Raw genomic sequence first — 27,614 nt, 5'->3', positions numbered from 1 at the left:
CAACAATAATCTTCTTTCCCTCCCACCCCCTCCTTCAGATTACTTTTTAATAGAACAGATTTTTTCAACAGCAGGTAATCTGAACAAGAAAGGATTCTGACCTACAGCTGAAGACCAATTCTATGCTATTGTGGGCCAAGAGATCTGAATCTTTGTGATACTGTGGACTCACTTTGGATAATATAGATCAGAAGTGAAGAGGACATATCCAAATGTTATTTACCAAGCAGAGTAATTTTAAAAATCTGTTATTTGTGATAATCAGCATGAATGATCAAAAGTGTAAGCCATTTCAAGATTATGAACACATTCAATTAATCAGTAAGTATTTATTAAGTGATTACTAGGTGCCAGGCTCTGTCCTTGGCATATGCAGAAGCTATTGCAACAGGAGGAAATATGGACCTATTAAAGAATACATATGGATAAATAAAAATACATAAGTACACATGTCAAATATCATCATGATTGTAGTGACTTGAGGGAGCTATTGAATAGAAAGGCATTAGAAGATATTGTTCATGTCTGATTGGACATGGAATAGGGAACTTGAATGGTATATTGCCCAATTAAAAGTAATAAAAAAACCAGAAAGAGAATTCAGAAAACAAAAATATAGCAGAAATTTGAGATTCCTACTCTTATTGAAAATAAGGATGCAGGGGTGGCTAGGTGGTGCAGTGGATAGAGCACCGGCCTTGGAGTCAGGAGTACCTGGGTTCAAATCCGACCTCGGACACTTTATAATTACCTAGCTGTGTGGCCTTGGGCAAGCCACTTAACCCCATTACCTTGAAAAATCTAAAAAAAAAAATAAGGATGCAAATCTCAGGCAACACAAGTAACCAAAGCAGAGCAAAACAAAACAAAACAATTCAAAATAATAACAACCAACAGCAACTCAACATCAATCAAAGAAAAACTTTACTACAGAGGTCTGAGAAGTAAAGAAATTACAGGTGAGAGGGGCTCCTGCCAAAGAAGGAGGAAAAGGACAACTTTTATATCTATGGTTATAAGAAATCCAATACAATGAAAATATGCATTGGATCAAAATAGAAATGGAAAGCTGTGTACTGTCAGTATAATGAAAGAGAGAAGAATTATGACAAAAGAAAGCAATAGGACATATAAGCTATTTAATCATTGACTCAAACATTTCACAGTGGCACATAGATAAAGAAGAAAACACTTTCTTAGTTTCCTCTGTCATGAGCCTAATCTCATCTTTCTTAACAGAGGGCATGACATTTCAACTAACAAAACATGAGAACAACATTCAAAATGCAGGTTATGTCCTTTATACAAAGCATTCACAGCTTGTCTCACAGGGAGAAAAAAAAAACTATAAACATAAGGAAATAATATGTTATCTGAAGAGCAAAAAGTATGGGCTAAGAAATCCAGAAATATAAAGAGCAAATTATTGTCTATTTGGTAATTATTGAACATGTCAAAAAAAATTACTGTGATACTTAAACTGCCTTTATTGAGGATTGCAAGTCCTTTGATTTTTACTTGTACATATGTTCATGAATTGCACATTTATAAAAATAAACTAAGTATTGTGTGAATGCTACTTTAAATGTGAAAAATACTTTAGTATTCTGTTTACATGGAAAACTATTCTCTAACACCATGCCACTGACATAATACCAAGACTGGATTGATATCAAAAATGATATTTTTTAGGGAAATTGTTTAACTCCATTATGGTTCTGTCTACTCTTGAATCCATTGGAATCTATTCTAAAAAGAAAGAAATCTATTCTCATTTCTCAATTGATGTCAGTGGATGACTACCTACTAAATGGCTTTCTCCAAAAAAATGTTAAACAATTCTTTCAGAATGTGTAATCTTTCTCCATTGTCATATCAACACAACATTGGATTGGCCTTGATAAGGGCAAATTTATTTTTATTATCATCTCATTCTCATTTTTTTGATGAAGGCAGATAATATCATGCTATTTTTTCTTTTACATCTACTATTCTACAGATTATTTCAAGGTACACAAAATAACTCCTATTTGCAGTTGAATAAAAGTATTAGGAGGGGGCAGGTGGCTAGTTGGTTCAGTGGATAGAGTACCAGCCCTGGAGTCAGGAATACCTGAGTTCAAATTTGGCCTCAGACACTTAATAATTACCTAGCTGTGTGGCCTTGGGCAAGCCACTTAACCCCCATTACCTTGCAAAAAAAAAAGTATTAGGAGGTAGGGTCATTCTATGTAGACTTTCTGAAGCATCTTATAGTAGACAGGGATCATATGCACCTCATTCTGTTCCTGTGTGATTTTATTCTCCTCTGTTAGGTTTTTTTTTAATTGTAAAAACTTTTTGTTTCACGCAGTTTGGAGATTATGAAAATTTGGTATAATTAAGCTATTAAAAATATTGTGGATCAGTATGTCAAGATAATTGTGGGTGATAATTTTGTTTGAGTTAATTATCCATTTTAATATGGTTTATTAGTTGAGTACTTCAATATGTTTGAGGTATGTATTGGTAGAATGATCTAGTATATGTATATAGATTATTAATATTATTATTTTTGTTCCATAATATATTGGTATAAAAAAGTTATCTTCACGTTTCACTCAGATCTTATTCTCTAGTCTGCACTGCAAACATGCTAGACGACATTAGTCTGAATATTCTGTTGTTGTGGTGTTTTTTTCTCCCTAATTTAAATCTTTCCTCTTTTTCTTTTTTTGAGTTTTTTGGGGTTTGAGTATCTTTGCTCACAGTCATTTTCCTTAAGAAAACTCCAGTTCAAATGGGTCAATGTATAATACCTCTCAATTCTAGCCCAAGGATCAAATAGCACCACAGCTCAATATGACTCCAGTGTTTCTCATTGGAGTTTTCTCCAGGAAAGATCCTTGCCCAGGACTCTTATTCCTTAGGCGACACAACATAGGCTGTAGCAACGTACTTCTTGCCATTTCCATAGGTGATTTTATCCCAGGTATAGGTCTGGATGGCCAGGGGGTACCCACCTAGGCTCAAATGGCACCTATAGAGAGAAAAATCACATAATCAAATTCCTTCCACTATTTTTATTCCTCTGATATCTTTATTCCTCTGACTCTAGGCTACAGTGTAGCAAACTCGATAGAAACAGGAATCTTTCCTGTTTTACAATATCTAAGAAGACAATGTAAAACTTTTCTTTGATCACAGTTTCTGGTGCCTTTTTAATCCTGATGGCTAGCTAAGAAAGCACTATATAGATATTATGATTTAATTATTATTATTATCTACTTTCAATTTCTTCTACCGTTTCAATCCATGAACCTTTATACTTTCTGTAAGGGAGGAAGGGAATAGAGAAAGAGAATTGTAGAATTTTAGAGCTGAAGACCTAATGTTAAATAATTTGCACAGAATCTCATAGTTCCTTAGATTCTTAGAATTTTAGAGCCATGAGATATTTTGATGGTCTTTTAATTCAATCCCCTCATTATGAAGATAAAGAAGCAGGGCCAGGGAAATAAAGTCCTGGTAATACTCAAGATGTTAGGCTGCTAGGTGGCAAGCATCAGACCTGAGTTTAAATCTGAACTCTGACACTTAAGTAGATGACCCAGGACAAGTCATTTAACCCTATTTGCTCAGGTTTCTTATCTGTAAAATGAGTTGGAGAAGGAATGGCACTGCAGTACCTTTGCCAAGAAAACTCCAAATGGAGTCACAGAGTCAGACACAACTGAAATGGCTCAACAACAACAAGGATACTCAAGAAATCTAATATACCTCCTTGTGTAAAGACTTCTAGTTCATCCTACTTATTATCCATATCATGTACATGTTTTATAACTTCCTTTGTTACACTAAGGAGAGATTAAGATAGCTTTTTAATCTTTCTTAAAATCTTTCTTAAATGAAATATATTTGAATTGGGGCGGGGTTGATTTAATGAAATCTAAATCTAACTGGCAGAAGGAGTTTCCATTGGGCTAAAAACTTCTAATCTATGCTGTTTAATATTTAACAATCAGCTTTCAGTGGGGGGGTTAAAGTTAATATGAATTATTAATGTTTTTTATTTAAACAATGAACAAAACAATAAATCTAGTCTTCTGATTTCTGAGGTAGAGATGCTCACAATGAAAATTTAACAATTGGCTGCTTTGAGCTGGTTCCAGTACACCCCTACTACAGTGCACATGATAGTTGCTTTTAAATATCTAAAAGACTATCTGGGGGCAGCTAGATGGCACAGTGAATAGAGCACCAGCCCTGGAGTCAGGAGGACCTGGGTTTAAATCCAGCCTCAGATACTCAATGATTGCCTAGTTGTGTGACCTTGGACAAGTCACTTAACCCCCCCCCCATTGCCTTGCCCTCCCCCCCAAAACTAAAAAAAATTGTGAAGACTATCTGTCAGTGAAAGGGAAGGATCACTTTTCAGGTTATGCTGTAAAAGGGATTCTTGTTTAGGTACAGGTTAGACTAGATGATACTGGAGGTTCCTCCCATCCCTAAACTTTACTGATTCTGTGAAGTAGCTTAATTCAAGGGCACACAGGTCAGAGGCAGCAAAAATAGAATTCAATCCCAGGTTCTCTGAGATTCTAAGAAAGTTATTTACACACCTAGTCCCTGAGTCAATTTGTGGACACTAGAACCCAGGTTTCCAACCTCCCTTTCTGATAGTGAAGACTATTGAATATTCCTCAGCCTGCTCTAATATTCTTAGTTAGCTCTGTACTTACACTTTACCAGGCCTGCTGATGAAACATAAGGAATACAGAGCAAATTCAAACTCAGGACTACTGCCGATGAAAGCTGTTCCTACTTCTTTGTAGCTTCCATTCCAGTTGAATTGCATTCCTAATACATCAGGATAAGAGTCCCACTGCAGAGAAAAGAGGAAGAAGGATATGAGCCTGGGGAAGGGGAGAATTAGCCTATCTGAGCTCTATAAAGTAAGGGAAGGAGATGATGGGGATGTTATTTTTGATCAAAATAACCCAAATCAAATGAGCACTCATTATATGCCAATATTAAGTTAAGAGGTCCTTAAATGGATCATGGTTCATAGGAAATATTAGTATTCCTGAGATTTTGTAATGGTTTCATAGTGCCAGTTCCTATTTTGTAATGGTTTCATAGTGCCAGTTCCTACTCTCTTAGATGATACTTATTTTTTTTCAAATTTTTATTTATTTATTCTTATTTTTGTACAAATGATGTTTTTTATACATTACTAAAATATTCTTGTTTAAGAGTAAACATAATACCCCCTTCCCCAAAATTAGACCCATATGAGCAATAAAGGAAAGAGAAAAAAATTAAAATAATAATAATAATAATAATAATAATAGGGGCAGCCAGGTGGCACAGTGGACAGAGCACCAGCCCTGGAGCCCCAAGCCCAAATCCAGCCCCAGACACCCAACAATCACCTAGCTGTGTGACCCTGGGCATCCCAACCCCACTGCCCTGCAAAAAACAAAACAAAACAAAATAATAATAATAATAATAATAATAATAATAATAATAATAATAATAGTAGTAGTAGTAGTAGTAGGGGTGGCCAGGTGGCACAGCAGACAGGAGTGTGACAATACTATGAAGTATGAACCAAGAATACAGTTTTACAGCCTGGGTTCATGTGAAACAATTACATACTTCCAATCTCACACTTGAAAAGTGAAGACAATTTACTATTTTCCTAAGATATCCTGGCACAAATTTTTAAAAAATACTCTTTGATAAAGCATAAAGATACCAGTTAATTTTGGCAGGCTGAAGTTTCTAGAAACTTCACTTTCTGGGAGGAAAGACTCTGAAAGTAGAGTGAACAAAGCAGGATAACTACAATCCATTTGTTTTCCTTTCTGAACTAGAAAATGTTTTCTAAAATGACTGAAAAAACTGAAATATTATTGTGCTAAAAGAATTGATAAATATGAAGACTTCAGAGAAACTTTGGAAGACTTATATAAGCTGATTTGGCATCAAATAAGTATAACCAGGGAAACAATTTGCACAGTAAACCCAATAATATAAAAGAGAACAGTTTTGAAAGATTTCAGAGCTCTGATCAATGCAATCCCCAATCATAGGGATTTATCAATAGTAGACTGATGAAGTAGCATGGTTCCCAACTCTTGGCATAAGAAATAGAGACTATGGAATAGAGATTCATAATGAAACCTGTATTTTCATACCCAGCAGTTAAGTGAATTTAATTTGCCTGACCATACTTATTTGTTATAAGGGAAATTTCTTTAAAAAATAAAGAAGGGGGCAGCTAGGTGGCGTAGTGAATAGAGCACCAGCCCTGGAGTCAGGAGTACCTGAGTTCAAATCTGTCCTCAGACACTCAATAATTACCTAGCTGTGTGGCCTTGGGCACTTAACCCCATTGCCTTGAAAAAAACCTAAAAAATAAAAAATAAAGAAGCTTTATGGGGCTAAGGAGTGAGTTAATGGGTAGTATTAGAGTTGGGAAAAAAAGAAAAGAAAAAAGAATTAAACACTAAAAACACAGAAGAAAATAAAAAGTTCATAAAGGGACACAAGCAAATAGGGCATTTTAAAAATACTATCTTGTCAAATTTAATATATATACACTTAAAAACCCAACAAAATGAAATAGAAATTCATAACTTCATATATAATCTTCTTTTGCATAATGAAATGTTTATATTTGTTGGCGAATAAATTCATAATAAAAACCACAACTTCTTAAAATAAATATTCCCTTTAAGGAGATTTTTCTTATGGTATTCTCTTCACTGTAATCTTTATTTCAGTCAAACTGGCCTCTTCTCTGTCCCTAGAATATTTCCTAATTTCCTACTTTGTGCCTTTGCTCACACTGTTTCCTATGTCTGGAATATTCTCCCTCCTGACTTCACTTGCTAAATTTCTACCTATCCTTTAAAACTCAACCCAGAAACCTGGAGCTTACATTATTAGATTGACAATCACAGATCCATAAACATTTAAATCATAGATCCATAAACATTTATTTAGCACCTACCAAAGGCACAGTGTTAAGCAGGAGGAATACAAAAAGAGTTCCTGCCCTCCAGAAGCTTACAATCTAATAGGGAGGATGATATAAACAAATATATACAAAACAAAACTATGGTGTAAAATATTACCTTACATATTTATTACCAGTGGGACATAAAAAGTGCCATTTGAACCCTAAAGGGGAAGATGTCCCTAGCAGGGAGATAAGAGTATAAGCTCTAGGAGGACAGAATCTTATTTAACTGGGGCAGTAGTTACTCTAGTTCCTAGCATATGATTTGGCATCCATTAGGTGCTTAATAACTGTAACTATTTGTTGAGTAAATAATCTCCAGTTTCCCCTTGCAGTGCTTATGCTTTTATTCTTTTGAAGTGAAACAAAGAGAACAACTATACCATGTGCCTTCCTTCCTTTCCTCCTTTCCCCCATCACAGAGAGCCCTCAAATCAAGTCTGCTCTCATCTGGTAGATAAGATGTGAGGTCAGCCAGACTTACCATCCCTACTAATGTACTGCTTATAGAAAGATAACAGTGACAGCTTTGGCATCTTTAGATTGAGGGGGAAAAGAGAGGTAATGGGGTCACTCAGTAGGTTTTCTCTTTCTATAAGAACAAACCTCAGGACTTACCGGCCCATTGTAGTTGTGGCTATAATAGTTGACCAGACCCTCCTTTTCTTGCAGGTAGAAGCGGATCCAGTTATGGAATCCTGATACTTCTTTTCTCTTTTTCACTTCACCTAAAGCAATCAAAAATTTCAGGGTTGATCATTCACCTTCTGAGATTCCAAGAATTTTTGACTTCATGGGGCTCATCATGCCTAGATCCCCACATGGAAAGTGAGTTTTCTTCCATTCCAGACAGATAACAGTCTCCACAACTTTTCTGAACTTTCATTCTCAGAATCTTCCACAGCCCACATTCACAGGAAAACCCTTCCTTTATATTTATCTACATTGGCTTCAAGCTTTTCAGAATAATCCCTCTCCTGGAATAGGCCTACTCCAGTTCTCCAAAGGAAAGGAGCTCTGGCTGTGTCATAAGGTTTGGATCTATAGATATCAGGTAGTTTACAGATAGTCTGGAGGAAACAGGGAGAGGAGATAATCATAGACTCTTGTGCTAACTTTATAAACTGAAAAGTTAAGACACTAAAATGACTGGTTCTTCCAGGGGAGAGACTGCCTCAAAATAGCCCCCAACTCTCCTCTTGGACTGGCTGAGGAAGAAAACAAAAAGAAGCAGGAAAAAACTCCTTCTTGCCCATTGGCATGGTTTCTAGTCCTCTGGTTTGAGTTGGGTCCCCCAGACCCTTGACTTTAAGAAATAAGTACTCTCCCACCCACCTTCCCCACAATTGTCAAACAGAGTCCTTACCTGAGAAAACATGTTCAAAACCACTGGAGTCACCTTCATCATCACCTCTGGTATACAGTCCAAACCACATGTTCTTTAGGTCACTGACAAATTCCTGCTTTGAGCTGTATCTGTCTGAAGAAATAAACACAGACAACTCAGAACCTGAGAATTGACATGAATCAGATATTAGTTGTCAAAAAAAGAATCTCAGGTTTAAACCATTAAGATGCTCAAGGAATTTGATTAAGCAATGAATATTAATTGAAAGTATACTAAGTATAGCTTTAGATTTATAGAGAATGGGAAAGATATATCAAAAAAAGATTCCTCCACTCAAGCTATCTATAGTCTAATGGCAGAGACATCTCATCATAGAAAACAATATATTATTCTAAACAATTATATGACTGTAGGGAAAGTCGGAAAAGTTGGGACACAAATGCACTGTTGGTGGAATCTTGAACTGATCCATCCAGGAAAGCAATTTGGAATTATGCCCAAAAAACTTTATATATATTATATATATATATTATATATATGTATATCCTTTGATCTAACAATACTACTACTAGATCTGATTTCCAAATAGATTAAAAGATAAAAGGAAAGGAAAAGGACCGGTATGTACAAAAATATTTATAGTAGCTCTTTTTGTGATGGCAGAGAATTGGAAATTGAGGGAATAACCACAACTGGGAAATGGTTGAATAAGTTGTGGTATATGATTGTGATGGAATACTATAAACATGCTAAATATGATACTTTCATAAAAGCCTCATGAACTGATGTAGGTTAAAGTGAGCACAATAAGGACAATGTACACTGTAACAACAATATTGTATGATGATCAATTGTAAAAGACTTAGCAATTCTCAGAAATGATCTAAGACAATTCTGAAGAACTTATGAAGAAAAATGCTATCTCCAATGAACTAACTGATAGAATCTGAATATAGATTGAAGCATACTATTTTTTGCTTTCCTTATTTTTCTTGGGTTTTTTGGTCTGTGTTTTCTGCAAGTGTACGACCTGTATAAAATTGATTGCTTTCTCAATGAAGGGGAAGGGGAAAGAGGGAGAGAATTTGGAATTCAAAAATTTTTTTAAATGAACATTAAAAATTTTACATGTAATTGGAAAAATATTTTAAATAAACAATTATACTATATGGACTCACATATAGTAAGGCTTCATAGCTTCATAAAGGAGATAAGATTTGGGATGGGCTTTGAAGAATATAGTAGGAGATGGCCTGGGGCACAGTGAGGGATTTAGGAAACATTCCAAGCAAGAGAAAAACCCAGTTCAGTGATCAAATACAATCTTGAGAGATCTGTTATGGAAGATACCATCCACATCCAGGAAAAAAAAAGCTATGGGGTCTGAATGCAAAGCAAAGCATATTTAAATTTTTCTTTTCTTTTCTTTTCTTTTGCATGGTCCCCCCCCCCCCCCAGTTCTAATTCCTCTTTCACAACATGTCTACTATGGAAATATGTTGAGCATGATTGATTGTATATGTACAATTTATATCAGATTGTTAGCTGTCATAGAGTGAGGGGAAGGAAGAAAAAGGTGATAGAAAAAAGTGGAAAGCTTGCAAAAGGATGAATGATGTATTTAATGTAATTGGATGTAATTGGAAAAAAATAATAATAATAAAAATGTATGTAATTGGAAATTGCATTGGAATTTATATTGCATACCATAAATGTAATTGCATATAATTGGAAAAATAATAATAATAAAAATAGGGTTCCCTACACAGATGAAATCACAAGTCCACACCAAAAAAATAATAACAATAACTGATATTTACACAGCAATTTAAGATTTACAAGTGCATTCTTTGCAATAAGAGCTTGAATGTTGTCATTCTCATTTTTACAAAAAACAAACAGGATCAGAAAAATAGGCCACAAGGGAGCCAAAAGAGCAGTGAATAGAATGCTACACCTGGATTCAGGAAAACCTGAGTTCAAATTAGACCTCAGATGGTTATAAGCTATAAGACTAAAGGCAAATCACTTATCCTATATTTGCCTCAGTTTCTTTAACTGAAAAATAGGGATAATTATAGCCTCTACTGACAGGGTGGTTGTAAGAATCAAATGTGTTATATTTGTAAAGTACTGGTACACAGTAAGAGCAGAATTAATGGCTATTCCTTTTCTTCCTCCCCACCATGCAGTCAATATATGACTAAACTGGGACTCATATGTAGATCTCCTGACTCCAAATCTGAAATTTATTCCATTATACTATGCTGCAAGGAGAAGATGTTGTGTAGCAGTTCTAAAAAGCAGAACCCTTTGAAATGGAAGGAAAAGGAGATCATTTTCTTGTTGGCAACCCCTCAGATAACCTAGGTCTGGGTCCTAGGTTACCATAACAGTAGAGAAGACAATTTACAGAGGCAAGAATATCAGGACATGTAATGGCTAATGAGCTTGTTATTTTGAGACAAAGAGAGACAGGAAAGAACTGGGAAATGGAAAAGGACCTCTGATTTAGAAAGTTGTGCCAAACAAAAATACCTTTGGCTTTATTAGGCTTAGTTTGTGTCAGGAACCTGTACTGTGTAGGAGTTTCCTTCCTGTGTCTGTTTCTTTTGAAATCCCTCCCACCTCCTTAGTTTCCCAGTAAAAGCTCTTGCAAATTAGAACATCTCTTGTGGAAGGGTTCCCTGGTTGCTTAGTAAAGGGGAATTAAGTCAAGGACAGTCTGGCTATGTGGGTTAGTAGCCAACTTTTCAAGTCAGCTAAAAGATACTCCAAAAGGGCATGGACTTACCCAGGAGTTATCTAGAAGGGAAGTTACCTAGAAGGGAAGGAGGGAACCTGGGAGTTAACTAGGAGGGAAGGAGGGAATTTGGGAGGAAAACCTTCAACCTTTTCTTCATTAGACTTTTTTGGGGGAGATTTAGTTGAATATCCTTCCATGCCATTCTCTCCCAATAATTTTAATCTTCCAGATTCTATTTCCCTCAGATTAGGTGATAGAAATTAATTGGCAGAATTGGAGGGGAAGATCTCAGAAGTTAGTTACAGATGCTATTGAATTTTCTGCTTTGGAGTTTTATCATATAGTAAGAATGAGAAGGTAGATAAGCTATATTGCATATATATGTGTGTATGTGTGTGTGAGTGAGAGAGAGAGAGAGAGAGAGAGAGAGAGAGAGAGAGAGAAAGCTTGCATTCTAATGGATAAGCTATATACTGATTATTGAAAGTTTTGAAAGCCAGACAATTTCTCAGCTCTATAGTATCTGGATCTTTTTATTTCCCATATTCTCTTTGACCCTTTTTCTTAGATCTTTGCTAGAGTCCACTTGCTCTGAAGATCCCTCTGCCCTTTCTCTGTTGCCTCTCCAGGTTTTCTCCTTTTGTATTACCAAAGAACTGGGGCTCACTCACTCTTTTGATGGAGGAAACTATAGAGTTCCTTCATGACTGCTGTCTTCATTATCTCTTGAAGGAAGGTGTCCTGTTCTGCAAGCTGCTGGGAATTGAAATGTTCCCCTTGACCTGTTGCTGCATGGTAGTTATTGAGGAGGTTGATGAATGCAGCATAGGTTGGTTTGGAGAAGAGTTCTTCATTTACGTAGCTGTAGAGCCTGGGCAACATCAAGAGAAATTAGAATAGTAGGTCAAAAACTATGACCCCCTAACAGAGAAATTGTTGCTTGGTGCTTATGAACTATCTCTTACAGGTATGCATTGTCCTAAGTCCTACTTTTTTCCTTGCCCTCCACTCCCCCTACTCTGACTCTCTTCCTTAAATAACCATCTTATGCCACTCACTCTCATAAGAGTGAATTCACTTGTTCATCTTACTTTCTCCTTGAACCAATGAATAATTTACAAGCATTCATCACAAACACTAGGCTTGGGTTCTTCCTTCCTTCACCACACCTAGGCTAGTTTCCATCTACTTAGAAATCTACTCTACCCCCAAAACATCCTGAAACTTTTAAATTCCCTGGGAAGAGCCCCAGGGAATCGCTGGATACCATCAACTCTCAAAGACTCAGGGTCATAGAAGTTTTACCTTCATCCCACTGCTCCATAGCATTTTCTTTCTCTGACATGTGTCTGATTACCTAAGCCCCCACTATCATATGTAACATTCCAGAATATAATAGTCTGTCCTGAAAAGGAATTCTATTGGTATAAATTGTTATTCACTGGAAACCTGCTGCTCCCCAGTGTGACATGTTTACCCAGAGAAACTGTGCATACTACCAGATTACATGAACTCCCTTCCTGCCTCCCACCTTGCTTTTTGGATTCTGTAGTCTGATGAACTAGAACTTGATTCAAGCTTTACAATCTGGACAATTCCTTTTTCACCCATATCATTGCCTTCAATGATTCAACAAAAGGGACTGACAAGTCAGAACTTTGAGGATAGTCAGGACTGAGCAAGTGCAGTTAGCTTTAGTTCTAAGTCTAGAGCCCTTGCTCTGGGGCTAAGACTGTCTTCAGTCCATTAAGGGGGAAGGGCAAGGACTAGCCCAAGAGTTAACTAGGAGGAGAGAGGAAATGGGAGGAGAACCTAAGAGTTTTAATTCTTACAGTCCTTTTTTCATTAGATTCCTGGGGCTAGTGGGCCTCCCAGGCTCAGCTCACTCTGTCTTTCACTTTGTCAGTAGGAGGCTAGACAATCCTTTGTCTCTTCAGTGGTTTCTTCTCAGCTGCCCAGTGATCTTTTATTATGCTTCTGTACTCAAGTCAAAAAGAAGAGCTCTCTAAAATACAGTCTTGGAATACAACTTCCCTTAAATGTCTTCCCCCATCTAATTTACAGTTACTTTTCTGTTTTTCAGCTGAAAGACTTGGAGATTCTAGATAGGACTTCAGGCTCAAAAGAAATAGGAATGGGAAATAAATAAGTAAAATAAATAAACAAACAAATAAATAAATAAGAAAAAATAAGTCTAAAGAAAGACTCACGGTTCAGGACTTCGATCCACCTGATCATTTGTCTCAGAGGAGGAGATATGGTTCTGGCTGTTGAGAACGATATCTTCCTTCTGAGCTTTGTTGGTGTCTGCCTTGTAGATCTTCTCTGAGATAGTCAGGAGTTCTTCCTTGGTGATGGCATCGCTGCTATGGGAGAAACCATCTAGGAGAAATGAACAGTGGAATAGGGAAGAGCTAAAGAGAAGGATTCAAAGCAGGTAGATCTCTCTGTTCATTCTCTCTGAGATACTACCAAAAAAGGGAAAAAAGAGCAGGCATGGGGGATGACTGCATCATTAGTTTTTCTGAAGGTTGGATATATATATATATATATATGTATATATATATATATATATATATATATATATATACACAAAGATCCTATTGTGTAGGATCATATATATTGTCCAAAGCAGCAGTTTCCTCTTCTGCAATTTCTCTCTCTCTCTCGATAGAGTATGATTAGAAGTTATTACCGAGGGGCTCACCATTGGCACACAGACTATCATAATCTTCACAGCAGTTCCCAAACTTCTGGCACTTTGAATTGCAGTGGCATGGGTGGTGTTGGTCATAGGCTTCTTGACAACGGCCATGACAAGAATTAGGTGCCAAATACACATCTAAAATGATGAGAAGGTGAGGATTAGTTGTAAACAGGTTCTAAAAAACAAGCTTATCTTTGAACCCAACTAGAAGTTATTTTTTTCTCTCAACACCACAGACAGAAAAGAAAGAAGGTAAGAAGAATTGTTTCTTCTTAAAAATCTCCAGGAGGGGCAGCTAGGTGGCGCAGTGCCCAGCCCTGGAGTCAAGAGGACCTGAGTTCAAATCCTGCCCCAGACACTTAAAGCTATGTGACTTTGGGCAAGTCACTTAATCTCATTGCCTTGCAAAAAACAAACAAAAAAAAAGTTCAAGAATCTCCAGGAAAAAAAAATCAGTCTAATATTGCTCATATTCCTCAATCAGGATATCTTGATATCCAACTTCATTTTTCCTGATGCTCTTTTCCTTTGTTTTTCCCTTTCAATGAATGTCTCATTGATCCTACAAGAAATTTCCTAGAATCTGAGTCTAGAATTTGATTCTGTCCCAGTTGCCTAAGACCTATTCTATTTCCAATTCCAGGAGGTCAGAACCCTTAACACTGGTGGGGCAAAAATTTGGAGACCCAACCCAGTACATTCTGACTTCATCAAAATTGACCCTGCTATTGCTAATAATGCAACCTCCCTTCCCATTTTCCTCACTATTCTCTCACTTGCCCTTTGTTTTCTGCCTCTTCTTTTCCAGAAGTTGTTTACATCTTTAATATCAAAGCTTAGAAATTTGGGATTTTTGAACTTTCAGGGAAGTAAAGAAACCTACTGCTGGCTGGGGCTGTTTCTTTTTCTTCCCATTCTGCCTCCATTTTTTTGGACTCTTCTTGACCTAAAGGACATAAAAACAAAGTGACAAACCATTCCCCTGAGTGTTATCCTTCCCAGCCTCACTAAGAATGTCCAGTCCAACTATGAATAAGTGTCAGGGACTGGTTACCAAAGATCAGATAATAAAAGGACAGAAAATGACAGTGACAGAAGTAGGAAACATGAAAGAATGAATCATTGAAATAAGCCAGAAAGTATCTTATACAATAACTTCTATTAGAAAACAAAATACCTTATTTTATACAAAACTTTGAAATGAAATACTGAACACAAACAAATGATAACTTATATGATGATTATTCATTTTAGAAATTTATTTTAGAATCCTCATAAAAGGTTTTTAAATGACAAAAATTTAATTTACTTAAAACTCATCAGTCTATTACATAAAAAGAAAGACTGGTAGAAATGTTTATTTGTGAACCTGAGGAGAATCAAATACCTTCACACGAAATGCTTTTCAATAAAAAAATAACCAAACTAAATTAAAAAAACTAAACAATACCTTGTAATCTACTTCTCAAATTATAAACATCTGATTTTCAGACATCTTATGTATTGCAAAGGAATAGGTGTTCTAATAAATGTTTAACAACTGACTTTCCAGAAATAAATGCATGCATAATACAATTTAAAGTTTAATTTGCATTATTAATACTTTATTGATTGCTTTCTTAAGTATAGACAAACAACAAAACAATAAATCAAGTCCTGATTTGTAGTACTTATGGATTTCTAAGTTACAAATGCTCACAGTGAAAATTTAACAATTGGTTCTCTTCAGCCCTTTAGAGTTGACTCCAGCACACTATTGAGAAATTTATCAGTACACCCTAATAACAACAAGGGGGTCGTGATCAACCTTGATAGACTTGCTCATTCCATCAGTGCAACAATCAGGGACAATTTGGGGCTGTCAGCAATGGAGAATATCATCTGTATCCAGAGAAAGAACTGTGGAGTTTGAACAAAGACCAAGGACTATTTTTTTACTTTTTGCAAGGCTATGGGGTTAAGTGGCTTGCCCAAGGCCACACAGCTAGATAATTATAAAGTGTCTGAGGCTGGATTTGAACTCAGGTACTCCTGACTCCAGGGCCTGTGCTCTATCCACTGCACCACCTAGCTGCCCCAAGACCAAGGACTATTACCTTTATCTTATTGTCTGATCTTGCTATCTCTTATACTTTATGTTTCTTCCTTAAGGATATGATTTCTCTCTCATCATATTCAATTTGGCAAATTGCCTTCTGTGGGGGGTGGGGGGAGGGAAGTAAGATTAAGGGAAAAAATTATAAAACTCAAGTAAACCTTTAAAAAAAAGAGAGAAATTTATCAGGTGGACTCATTTTGATGAGCCCCTATTCAACTTGTTGGGAGTTCAAAATCTGAAATTTTCTTAGAAAAAGGAGCTCGACGTGACCTAGGGCCTTGATGGGAGAACACAGAATTTCTGATTGGTCCTCAGTGACTGAGGCTACTTCCTAATACTTGTTTAGTGAGAGTCAAGAAATATTCTTCTCTGAAAAATCTTCCAATCTGTGGTCAAGAGTGAGTTGTGAACCAATAAGAACCTGAGATATACAGACAGCAGAAATACAGAAAACCAAAATCTACGTTTCAATAGAATGGTCAAAGAATATGAATAATGATTCTCAAAAAATTGTAAACTGTAAATGGTCATTTGAATTATTCAAATCATTAATAATAAGAGAAAAGAAAGGCAGAACAACTTTAAAGTTTGACCTCCTTAACAAATTGCTAAAGATGATAAGTGGCAGGAATAATTATTTTAAATGGGAGGAGTAGGCCCACTAATGCACTGTTGGTGGAATTATAAAGTGATCCAATCATACTGGAAAGCAATTTTGTGAAGAACTTCTCTATCTTTTGACTTAGAGATTCCTAAATAAGACATCTACCTCCAAGAAGACCAAAGGCAGAAGGACCCTGTTACTCACATTAAGGGTAACCTTAGACATGAATTGCGCCTAAGCATTGTTTTCCTGAAGAAATCCATGTAGGGACAACCTTGGGATAAGGCTCTGTTTTGTTGTGAATTCAGAGTATCTTGGATGGGAGTTGGGCTGGAAAAATGAGGCTAGAGTGGAGAGCAAACATATACATATATATATATATATATATATATATATATATATATATATATATATGTATAATAACAACAATGATGGCTATGCTTATTATGCTTATTATATGCTAGGCCCTGGGTTCAGTTATAATTATTTCATTAATAAACACAACCACTCTGGAAGATGGATGCTATTGCAATCCTCATTTTACAGATGATGAAACTGAGGCGTGTGTGTGTGTGTGTGTGTGTGTGTGTGTGTGTTTTGGTTTATTGTTTTGAACTGCTTCCTAGTCCATTAGAGAGCCAGATGTAAATAGCAGTGGTAATGATACTACTACTACTGCTACTACTACTACTAATTATCACCACTAGAGGTAGTAGTAGTTATATAGTACTTTAAAGTATTATTTCATTTTACCCTCACAACAACCCTTCAAAGTAGAAGCCATGTATTGTACCTATTTTATAGATAAAAAAAAAAATAGACACAAGGAAGCCAAATGACTAGCTCAGTATCACAGAGCTAGTAATTTTTAATATTTTAAACTCAAGTCTTTTGACTCCAGATCCATCAGTCTAAGCACTTCACCAATCTAATGGCCTTTCTGAGGACTGATAAGTTAATGAGCTGTTACATGAAGTGCACCATATGTGGTGACACCTTCATGAAGTGCAAACAGATTCCTTAATTGAATCGGAAGAGACTTTGTTGTTGGCTGACTAAAAAGGACTCCATCTCTAGAGGCCTATAAATAACTCTAATCCTGTAGTGAGTTTGAGACTGTTAACAGAGTCCAACCAAGAAGTACCCTTGAAGAGGAGATCCTTTCCCCTATTCTAGAGGGTAATAGGGAATCCTGGGGAGGCATTTCCTCTCCTCTTTGACTCCAAAAGCCAGGGCATCTTGCAACACTACATTCAGCAAGAAGCAGAGATACAAACACTACATGGAGAAAGAGACACAGAAACTACTTCAGCTCCAAGGAGAGAGACAGTAAAGAGAGTCATCTGAGAACTTAAGTAAAATTCTAGAAGGGAGTAGACCCTAGGAACCAGCTGAGTAAACTGTCCTGCAGAAACTCTCTGCCCAGGGTGGGGATTTCATAAGGAGAGGAATTTGGGGGGGGGTATGTTTTATAGCTATTATTATGATGTTATTTTAGTAAATGTCATTACTTAGAGCTTAATGGAATTTTCTGGTAAAGGAAAACTCATCAGTGGAGGAGTTTGTTTCTAAGTACCATCATGTGTAACACAGATCCTACCATAAAGGAATTAGGAAAATAAAAAGGCAAGGGTATATAAGTCATGCAAAATAAGTTATACAAGTATAAAATGAGAATGGCAAAGCCCAGTTCTTATGAGTATTCAGTACATAGAACTACCCATACATTATACTTGGGAGCACAAGCAAATATTCTCCAAGTGGTTCCAGTACTCTTCCCTAACCATGTAGCATAAGAAATGGACCTTTGATTGACATCTGAGTTCATTCAAAATATATTCATTGGCTAAAATAAGTCTTTCATGCCTGGCTACTGTTCTTGTGGAAAAAACATGCAAGAATGACATGTAATGTGTGAATACAGGCCTCTGTTCTTTCAGGGCAGCTAGACGTGCAGTGAATAGATCATTGCCCTGGGAGTCAGGAGGATGAAGTTCAAATTCAGCCCCATACAATTGATACTTACTAGCTGTTTGACCTTAGGCAAGTCATTTAACCCTGATTGCTTTGCATCCAGGGCCATCTCCTGCCATCCTGATTCATATCTGACCACTGGACTCAGATGGCCCTGGAGGAGAAAGTGAGGCTTAGCACAGCATCCCCTCACTCAAATCCAATTCATATGCTTGTCATGACCTTGATGTCAAGGTCTTCCTTGAAAAATGAAGCATAAGCATAATCATCATTACTTTTAGGTGAAGACATATTGGGGATAGGTACAACCTTGTGAGCTTTGAAAGGTCAGAATAGTAAGCCACCAGATTTCTAGGGTCTGGAGTCCATGCCAGATTTTGGAGTCAGAGATAAAGAGTGAAGTCCTGGATGACCTGTTTCGTTCAACACAGATCAAAGGCAATTGAGAAGGAAGACAGTCATTGAGCCATCCATCTACCCATCTACCATCCATCCATCCATCCATCCATCCATTGACTATAATACCACTTTTAGAATTGAACTTGGTGAAACAAAAGTTCATAGTAGCTATATTAAGCTTGATCCCACTCTTTTCAAGGACTCAAAGGTGAAATTCCTTCAGGAGTTAGGGTAAGAGAGATGTCTTTGTTTCTATTTCTGTTGTATCTTCTAATTAGATATCCTTTTCTAACAGTTAATTGTTGTTCATTATTTAATTCAAACTGATAGCTCTAATTGTTTGTAATTGATATCAGGGAGAAAACATAGAAATGGGAGTTGGAAGTCAAAGGTATTAGAGAAGATTTACCCCATCCTCAAACTCTAAGGGGTACTGGTAAATACTGAAGTAAAACATAACTAATCTTACTCTGGAAGATGTGACTTGTCTATGAGAGTGAGAATTGGGAACAGAGGTTCTAGAGTCTATAGGCTCTATATAACAGTAATATGAAAGAAATTATGATAAGGGAAAAGTTGAGGAGTTCTAGGAGAAAGTCCTGGGAGAAATTTGAGGAGACAAAGATCCCTTTATAACTGGGAAGGAGTGGAGGGGAAAAGAGGGGAAAAGAGGGGCTCAAATACAAGAAAAGTTTCATGGAGGATGGAGCATCTGAGTTGGTTTTCCATCAAAGATCAAAGCTTTAAATTACAGAGAGGGGGATAAATGTACAACCAAGAAATGATGTACAGTTTAAACAAAAGTAGAGATGGAGACAGAATGAAAACAGAAAATGGAGAATAGTCTAGTTTGACTAAATATCTATACTCCATGAAGGGGAGTAATAGGAGATAAGACTAGAAAAGGACTGGAGACCTATTGTAGAATCACCATCATTAAAAATAATAACATATTTTACAAACATTTTTCATTTGAACCTCAGAGCAACCCCATGAAGTAGGTACTATGTTATCCCCATTTTACAGATAAGAAAACTTGAAGCTAAGGTCAGTCTTGTTCATGATCATTCAGTTATCCATGTCAAAGGCAGGATTCAAAGTCAGGCCTTCCTGACTCCCAATGGTCTATTTGATCTACTTGAGGGCAACTAGGTGGCAAAATTGCTCTACTGGTGTGAGGAAAACCTAAATTTTAATCTGGTCTCATATACTAGCTGTGTGACCCTAGGCAAGTCATTTGATTTGTTTGATTCAGTCTCTTCATCTGTAAAATGAGGATAATAATATCCTATGTCCCAGGTTTCTTGTGGGGATCAAATGAAATCATATAGGCATAGCCTAGTACCTGGCACATTGTAAATGCTAAATAAATAAATATTTATTATCATTATTATTATTGTTATTATTATTATTATTATTATTATTATTAAATAGTAAGACAATACAGAATTGTTGAAAGTTTTTGAGTGAATTAGAGAAATGAAGAGGAATATGCCACAGAGAATGGTGTGTGATTTGGAGAGGGCATACACTGGAGGTAGGAAGTATAATAAGAGAACTACGCAAAAACAAAACAAAACAAAAAAACATATCACATCATTTTAAATTGCATCTTAATTAGGTTCACAATTAAATAACTACAAATATGCTATACTTTTTTGCAATAGACATTCTTGAAAAGGTAAACATAGCTGTAATTTAGCTACATTTTTACTTAAAAGGGCTTTTATGGAATTCCCTAGCAACCTACTCACTACATGTAACCTTATTTTTATGAGAAAATATGTCCTGACTTCTTAAAAACTTGCTGCTGAATTTTTGGAATAACTTATGAAGGGAACTGCTGAACTTTAAAATACCAGTCTGATGGAAGATGGGAGGGGCAATTGAGGACTTGTCCTCATTTCATTTTCTGTTCGGTAAATACAAGACTTGACTTGACACAAAGGGTGGAAGCTGAGTTCTAGGCTCCGAGATTAGAAGTAAGGGATTCTTATTTTTATGTATCTGGGTTAGACAGAGAGCCTCCTCCTCCCAAGATCTTTGTGTACTGGTTCCTGATTGCCCATGTTCTGACTCAGTGACTTCCCACCCCACCCAGAAGTGTGTGCTGAGCCACTAGCTGCCCAAGTCAGAAATGAGTCCTGGACAGGGAGAGGAAATGGTGCCCCATTAGCCTGGAACTCTGGGCACCTGTAGAGTGACTCACTTGCACACAGTTGCTCGTAGTCCTCACAGCAGTCTTTGTGCTGCTCACACTGATGGTTACACTGGCAATCAGCTGCCTTGTTGAATTTCTCTTCACAGCGGTGTGCGCAAGACTCCATTGACCCTATGGGCAGTAAGAGATACAAGGTCAGCCTGGTAGTGCCACCATTCTCACTGGACCAGAACTGCACAGCAGCAGGTTCCAGGGACTCCAGGAAAGGTTCAGAGACAAAAGGAAAAGGTGGTCCCAACAGAAACTTCATATGTCCATGCTCAGATCCTCCTAGCGATTTCAGAACTTCAATATCAATTCCCCCTTAACCACTTCTTCTTTTCTGTCCCCTTTGTTTCATCCATACTACTTCATCCCAACAAGACCCCCTTTTTGTCCTTGTTCCTTTCTCTTCTACCCCTTCTATTCCTTACACATCCTCCATCCCATCTCTTCCGGATAGGAAATATACATGCCATCTCATTTGTCCTTTTCATGCCTCCTGTCTCATTCTGGTTTAGGATCCATATTAGATTTGAGGCTAGGGTTAATGTTGAAATTGAGTTAGTGAAAAGGTGAAGGTTTGGTTTGTGTTTAGGTTTAGTCTATGGGATATGTCATGGGTTAGAGGCTGGGTTAAGATTAAAATTCAAGGGGCAGCTAGGTGGCACAGTGGATGAAGCACTGGCCCTGGAGTCAGGAGTACCTGGGTTCAAATCTGGTCTCAGACACTTAATAATTACCTAGCTGTATGGCCTTGGGCAAGCCACTTAACCCCATTTGTCTTGCAAAAAAAAAACAAAACCTAAAAAAAAGATTAAAATTCAAGTCTGAGCTACAGTTTAATGCTGTAGTTCGAGTTGGGATTATATGCAAGGTGGTAGTTCTTGTCCTTAGTTATTGAAGAAGTTCAAAATGATATCACCATGTTTGAGACAAATTACAGTTGTGGCTGATCAGCCCAATACAATCTCAGAATTCTCTACCACAGACAAATTACAGTTGTGGCTTATCAGCCCAATACAATCTCAGGTCAGGCACGTTTCCTTTGAGCTGCTTCGATTCTGCCCTTCTCATAGAGCACAGCACTTCACTGATGAGGGCACCCCATGCTGGGGTGGTCCTGTACCAGTGTCTCCCATGCTGTACAATTAATTCCAAGGACACTGGATTTGGAATTGGGGGGCGTGAGTTTAACTCTTATTTCCAATAAGACTTTCTCTGAGACTTATTTTCCTTGTTTAAAAATGAGGATTATAATTTTTATACTACCTATTTCACAGAGATGTTGTAACTCCTTGGAAGCCACATCTCCCTAGGTCTATACCTAGGCAGAGCTCAGAAAGTGGTAATGCTTGCATTCAACTCTAATTGGCACTAAGGTAGCATTTGTATTGTTCCTCACTGGGCTGTAAGGGATACAGTCACAAAGGAGAAGATGCTTTCTCTACTTATAGTCTTAAAGCACTATAAAATATATGAAATTATAATTAGTTCTAGTTATAGGGTCATTATCATTCTAATTGTTGTTGTTTAGTCAATTAGTCATGTCTGACTCTCATGACCCCCATTTGGCATTTTCTTAGTTTGCCATTTCCTTTTCCAATTCATTTCACAGATGAGGAAACTCAGTTTCTGTCATAAAGTTAGTAAATGTCTGAGGTCAAATTTGAACTACTTGACTACAGGACTAGCACTCTATCCACTGTGCCATTTAGCTGTTCCTATAAATCCAATTAGTTTAAGCTCCACATTCATTTCAAGATCTGATTTTTGCCACAGACTACCTCCCTAAATCTAATCAGTTATTTATTGTGCAGATGTACAGTATATATATATATATATATATATATATATGTGTGTGTGTGTGTGTGTGTGTGTGTGTGTGTTTATATAATACACACATATATGCATATATGTGTATATATTTATATATGCATATATGCACGTGAATGTGTATGTATGTATGCATGTATGTATGTATTTTCTCCCACAATTGGTATCCTACAAGAAGTAATTGTATAGATCCACAAAAATCCATGCTCACGTTTGGAAAAGCAACTCATCGGGATCCATTAAGGAAGGTGGATCTCCATTGCCATCTTTATGTAAAAGAGTTAGCCCATATCCTTTAGTCAGGGCTGTACTTCAGCTTGTGGTTCAATTTTGACTCACCCTAATGCTTAGGGAAAGTATGAATTTTGGGGTGTGGTTCAGAATTAGGATTAAGATTATCATTGAAGTTAGGATTAAGATCTATGCCCTGTAGGGCAGCTATGAGGTACAATGGATAGAGTACCAGTCCCAGAATTAGGAAGACCTGAGTTCAAATTTGGCCTCAGACACTTGATATTTAATAGCTGGGTGACCTTGGGCAAGTCGTTTAACCCCAATGCCCCACCAAAACAACCCCAACCACAACAAACAAGATTTAGACTCTTGATTTTTTTTTTGTTAGAATTAGGACTATGGATTAAGTTTGATGCTAAAGTTACCACTGGTATAGAGATTAATTAGGTTTAGTGACTCAATTGGATGTGAATTTTGATCATGATTTGGCTTAAAATTGGATTTGATATGAAAGTGATTATCAGAATTGGGTTTGAGTGAATTTTTTAAATGTAGTAAAAATTTAGGATCACTTCTAAAATTAGGGATGGGAACAGAATAGAGTATTTTTCTAACAGGATTAGACCAAGAGTTTACAGTTAGAGAGTACAGTGCTAAAATGAGTTTGGGATTATATTTTGGTTTAGGGTATGGGATGAGCTAGCTTTTTGGTTAAAGTTCAACTGAGTGCTACCATCTCCTAAGGGAGCTTTAGGATTATTGCAAGGGGTCCATGAATCCATATGTGCTCTTAGCACTGTCCTTTTTGTGTCTACTTAGCTCCAACAAAACTTGCAGCATTAATCCAACTACTGTTAGTGTGTATAAAATATTTAATGCCAATGCTTTTAAAGAATTGGTAACCATCAGCAGTGGATTAAGTGCAGGGTTGGAGTTTATTGAGGTGGTTAGAAATTAAAATCAAATGAAATCAAATCTGTTTTGTGTTTGTTATTTAATGGAGTTATTTAATGGCAAGATTTGCCTTAGGAGTTAGTTTTAAATCTGGTTTAATTTAAAGATTACAGTTCAAATTCATGCTAGGTTAAAACATGTCTATGTTTTAGTGGCATGCCATATGTGCCATGCCATATGTGAGGAATAAAACCACCAGATTGAATGGAGGATATGAATTCATTAATTTAATAGTCTAAATCCAGTGGCCTCCCTTTGTATTCTTCAGTGCAATCTCTTGAACATGATTCTTTAGGTGAAACAAAAAAAAAATTAAAAAACCACAACCTTTAGTTATTTATCCTGCTTATCAACTCCAGAGAGCTGATTGTTAAAATTTCAGTATGAGCATTTACAACTCAGAAATCATCAGCAAGCACTACAAAGTCAGGGCTATTTATTACTTTGTTGATTACCTAAACTTAAGCAGGGGATGGAGAAAATGTTATTCATGTAGATCAAACAAAAAGAGTCATGGGTACATTTTTTCCCTAAAGAATGGTTGTCAAACATTTACCAGCATACCTCCATCTATATCCCAGAACTGTTGAGCCTGGGATCCTGAAAATCTCTTTCACATTTTATAAAGAAAAGTCAATATAACAAAATTGATGAAAGATCTGTAAGATCAAATCTTGTGAAGCAAGTGACTTTTCCCTACAAGATGATTTGGGTCTAAGGTTATTTCTCTTAGGAGTTTCAGGTCTGGAAGATACTCATAGATCTTTAGAACTGGGTATCCACTGTGACACAAATATAGAAATATAAGGGAGAAATATCTAAGAATTGGTAGTAGCCAGGTTAGCACCAGGCCCATGAAAGAGTTTACCCAGATCCCAAGGAAGAGAAGGGGGAAAATTAAGAGTTCAGGATAAACTGGTTCAGTTGAGAAATGAAACCATTCAATTCCAGCTACCACAGCCAGTTTGAGAAAAACCTGAAATTGAAGTTAGATGGGTGGTACAGGGAATAGAGAAAAAGTCACAAGGAATCAGGAAGAGCTGAGTTTGCCTCAGACACTGGCTGGTAGGGGGGAGTCTGAACAAGTCACTTAAATGCTATCTGCCTCAGGATTGTTGAGAGAATGAGATTATGCAAGTGGAGTACTTTGCAAGTCTTAAATACTACATAAACACTAACAATTCTATTGACATGTTTTAGAGAAGCTCCCATTGGACCAAATTGAATTGGTTTTCATCACTAGAAATACAATTGTGTTTGGTGCCCAGGAGGATCCTCTGGAGTAACTGATTCTTCACATTTTTTATTAGCAATCTTGGTCTCTAAAGTCAACCAAATTTTGGTCCTGGGAGGAGAGAATGGGTTTGAGGATCCTCCCACTGCCATTCTGGGACATGCAAAGGTGTTACTGGATTATAGGAACTAGTCATACTGACTAATTCACTCTAATTCTTCCACCCAGCTTCTACCTAATTCTGGTTCTGTTTATGTCAGGCTTACTAGATGAGACACATGAATCACTGCCCCACCTTCCTCTTTCTATCTATTCCACTCTTTCTATGTATGTATATATGTGTCTGTCTTTCTCTTAGTTTCAATTCTTCTTCCCTCTACTCTCTGATGAAACATTTTAACCTTGTTATCTTTCTGATTTCCTTAGGCTGGTCCAACAGTAATTCCATCTTCTGAAAATTCAATAACACCCACCAAAGGGAACTTAGCTTTAAGGTCCTAAACCTGAATGAGCACTTAGTGTCTTTACATCTCTAGCCTTCAGTTCCTGGATCAGAATACAGATGTTATATGTTTGTGGTTCACTGAGGATCCTGACTCTTCTTTCCATGGACACAAGCTCCTTTAAGATTAATTTTTCAAGACCTTAGCTTTCCATCCAAATTCCCTCAAAAATGATTCCTCAAAAGTATACAAATGAAACTCATAGGTTGGCAGCATAGAATTCCTGGGGTTATATAGACTTTCTCCTCATATTTCTGACACTTTGGTATAGCTTCTAGTATAAACAAAGATGGAGCCTCTTTTTCCATTGACAAATGGGAAATCCTTGAGATACACATATAAATCCCACAAATGGTGTACACAGATCCACTTAACTCACATAGAAGGAGCATTTTAGTTTTACCTCTGGACCTCTGCATTTTTATTCCTTCTACAGGAAGCTGAACAAGGTCCAGAGCCTAAAGGAAGGAAAACTAACTATCCCCTACCTCTATTCAGGAAGGCTCAATTCATCCTGTAATCTCCTCTCTTAATACTCCAAAGTATTAGTCTCTTAGCCAAGGATTCTCAACACATTTTACATGACTCTGCACCTGAGAGAACATGGAGTCAAGTGAGGGATATGAACATTTCTGTATCTTAGGGTTTTGTTCAGGTTTGATAGCTACTTGGAATAGCAGAAAAGGGAAGGAAGGTCAAGAATCCTATCCTGTATTAGGATGATCAGATCCTGCCTTGCCCTCCTCTAAGGCCTCCTCATTCACATCCTGGTTGGTCTTAGCCCTCCTTGAAGAGAAAATTTTTGCCCTCCAGGAAAATTGCAGAATAATTGGAAGAGGTCAGAAATAGTTAGTTATTCTCTCTAAAGAAGAGAAGAGCATCCCGAGTTGTGGAAGAGGGAGATCCTCTTCACTATTCTACCTGTGATCCCTTTATTAATATTCATTGCCACCCCCCGAGTAGCCAACCATGTAAAGCCTGAGAAATTCAGAAAGTGCCCAGGATTATTAAAGTTTTTTTTTCTCCTTAGTAACACTTTCTACAATCAGACACTGGGCTTGAGGCAGGCTCTTCTATTTGCAAATCCATTTGTACAGTCCTAGTCACAGTCCCAGCAAGTCTTTCTGAGACCATTCTGGAGAGATTTTCAAGTTCCCAGTCTCATCATTCACATGAAAGTCAATGTAGGGGTAATTACCAAGATAATCAAACATCTCAAATATAGGAATCTATAGTAGCAGAAGTGTAGATCCATCAACTCATAATAACACAATATATTCCCTTCTGCTACTATAGATTCTATAGATCTATAGATTCTATAGATCACTAATGATCCAATGATCCAATAATGACCAAGGGGTGTTTTTTAGAATAGCACAACTCTCCTGTATGATAATTCCATTCCCACAGGCATCCAAGTACCTTTAGACCAACATGCGGATCTAAGAAAATAATCAGAGGGAGGATGCTGATTTTAGGGTAGAACTGTCTACTTTGACTGCAATATTTCCCATGCTCCCCCCATGCTTTTCTTCTTCTAACTTCTGCTTCTATTTCTACCACCTATATCTATTACATTCTCTCCTTTTCCCAAGTACTCACCAGCCCAGGCTAGCCTGCAGATAAGGACTATGAGCAAGAGGTCCCTGGTCCCCATGATGCATCAGAGGAGCTGACTGCTAGGCTTTCTCGTGTTCTAGGAGAAATTCCACAACTTCTAAATGAGCCTTTCTCCTAGACTGAGCCTTTTAAAGGCTCAGGGCTTGTG

General features: G+C 37.1%; 1 protein-coding gene across 3 annotated transcripts; it reads right to left on the bottom strand.

Moving 5' to 3' along the window:
• Window positions 1–131: 131 nt before the first annotated feature.
• Window positions 132–27,614, bottom strand: ENDOU (endonuclease, poly(U) specific). Of its 3 annotated transcripts, none has more exons than XM_074225682.1 (10): window positions 27,449–27,613; window positions 21,095–21,217; window positions 14,694–14,756; window positions 13,799–13,945; window positions 13,314–13,485; window positions 11,775–11,974; window positions 8,376–8,489; window positions 7,628–7,737; window positions 4,722–4,864; window positions 133–3,019 (listed from the first exon to the last, which is right to left on the bottom strand). In XM_074225682.1, the coding sequence occupies exons 1-10, from the start codon at window positions 27,501–27,503 to the stop codon at window positions 2,899–2,901; spliced, it is 1,248 nt and encodes a 415-aa protein (XP_074081783.1). In that variant the 5' UTR covers window positions 27,504–27,613; the 3' UTR covers window positions 133–2,898. The 3 variants fall into 3 exon arrangements, with proteins under 3 accessions (XP_074081785.1, XP_074081783.1, XP_074081784.1); XM_074225683.1 differs by having other exon boundaries at window positions 134–3,019; window positions 13,811–13,945; window positions 27,449–27,612; XM_074225684.1 differs by lacking the exon at window positions 14,694–14,756 and having other exon boundaries at window positions 132–3,019; window positions 27,449–27,614.

This window comes from Macrotis lagotis, chromosome 2 (assembly GCF_037893015.1).
Source record: "Macrotis lagotis isolate mMagLag1 chromosome 2, bilby.v1.9.chrom.fasta, whole genome shotgun sequence".
Taxonomy (NCBI): Eukaryota; Metazoa; Chordata; class Mammalia; order Peramelemorphia; family Peramelidae; genus Macrotis; species Macrotis lagotis.
The sequence above is the reverse complement of the archived record's forward strand: the minus strand, read 5'-3'. Positions and strand labels throughout refer to the sequence as shown.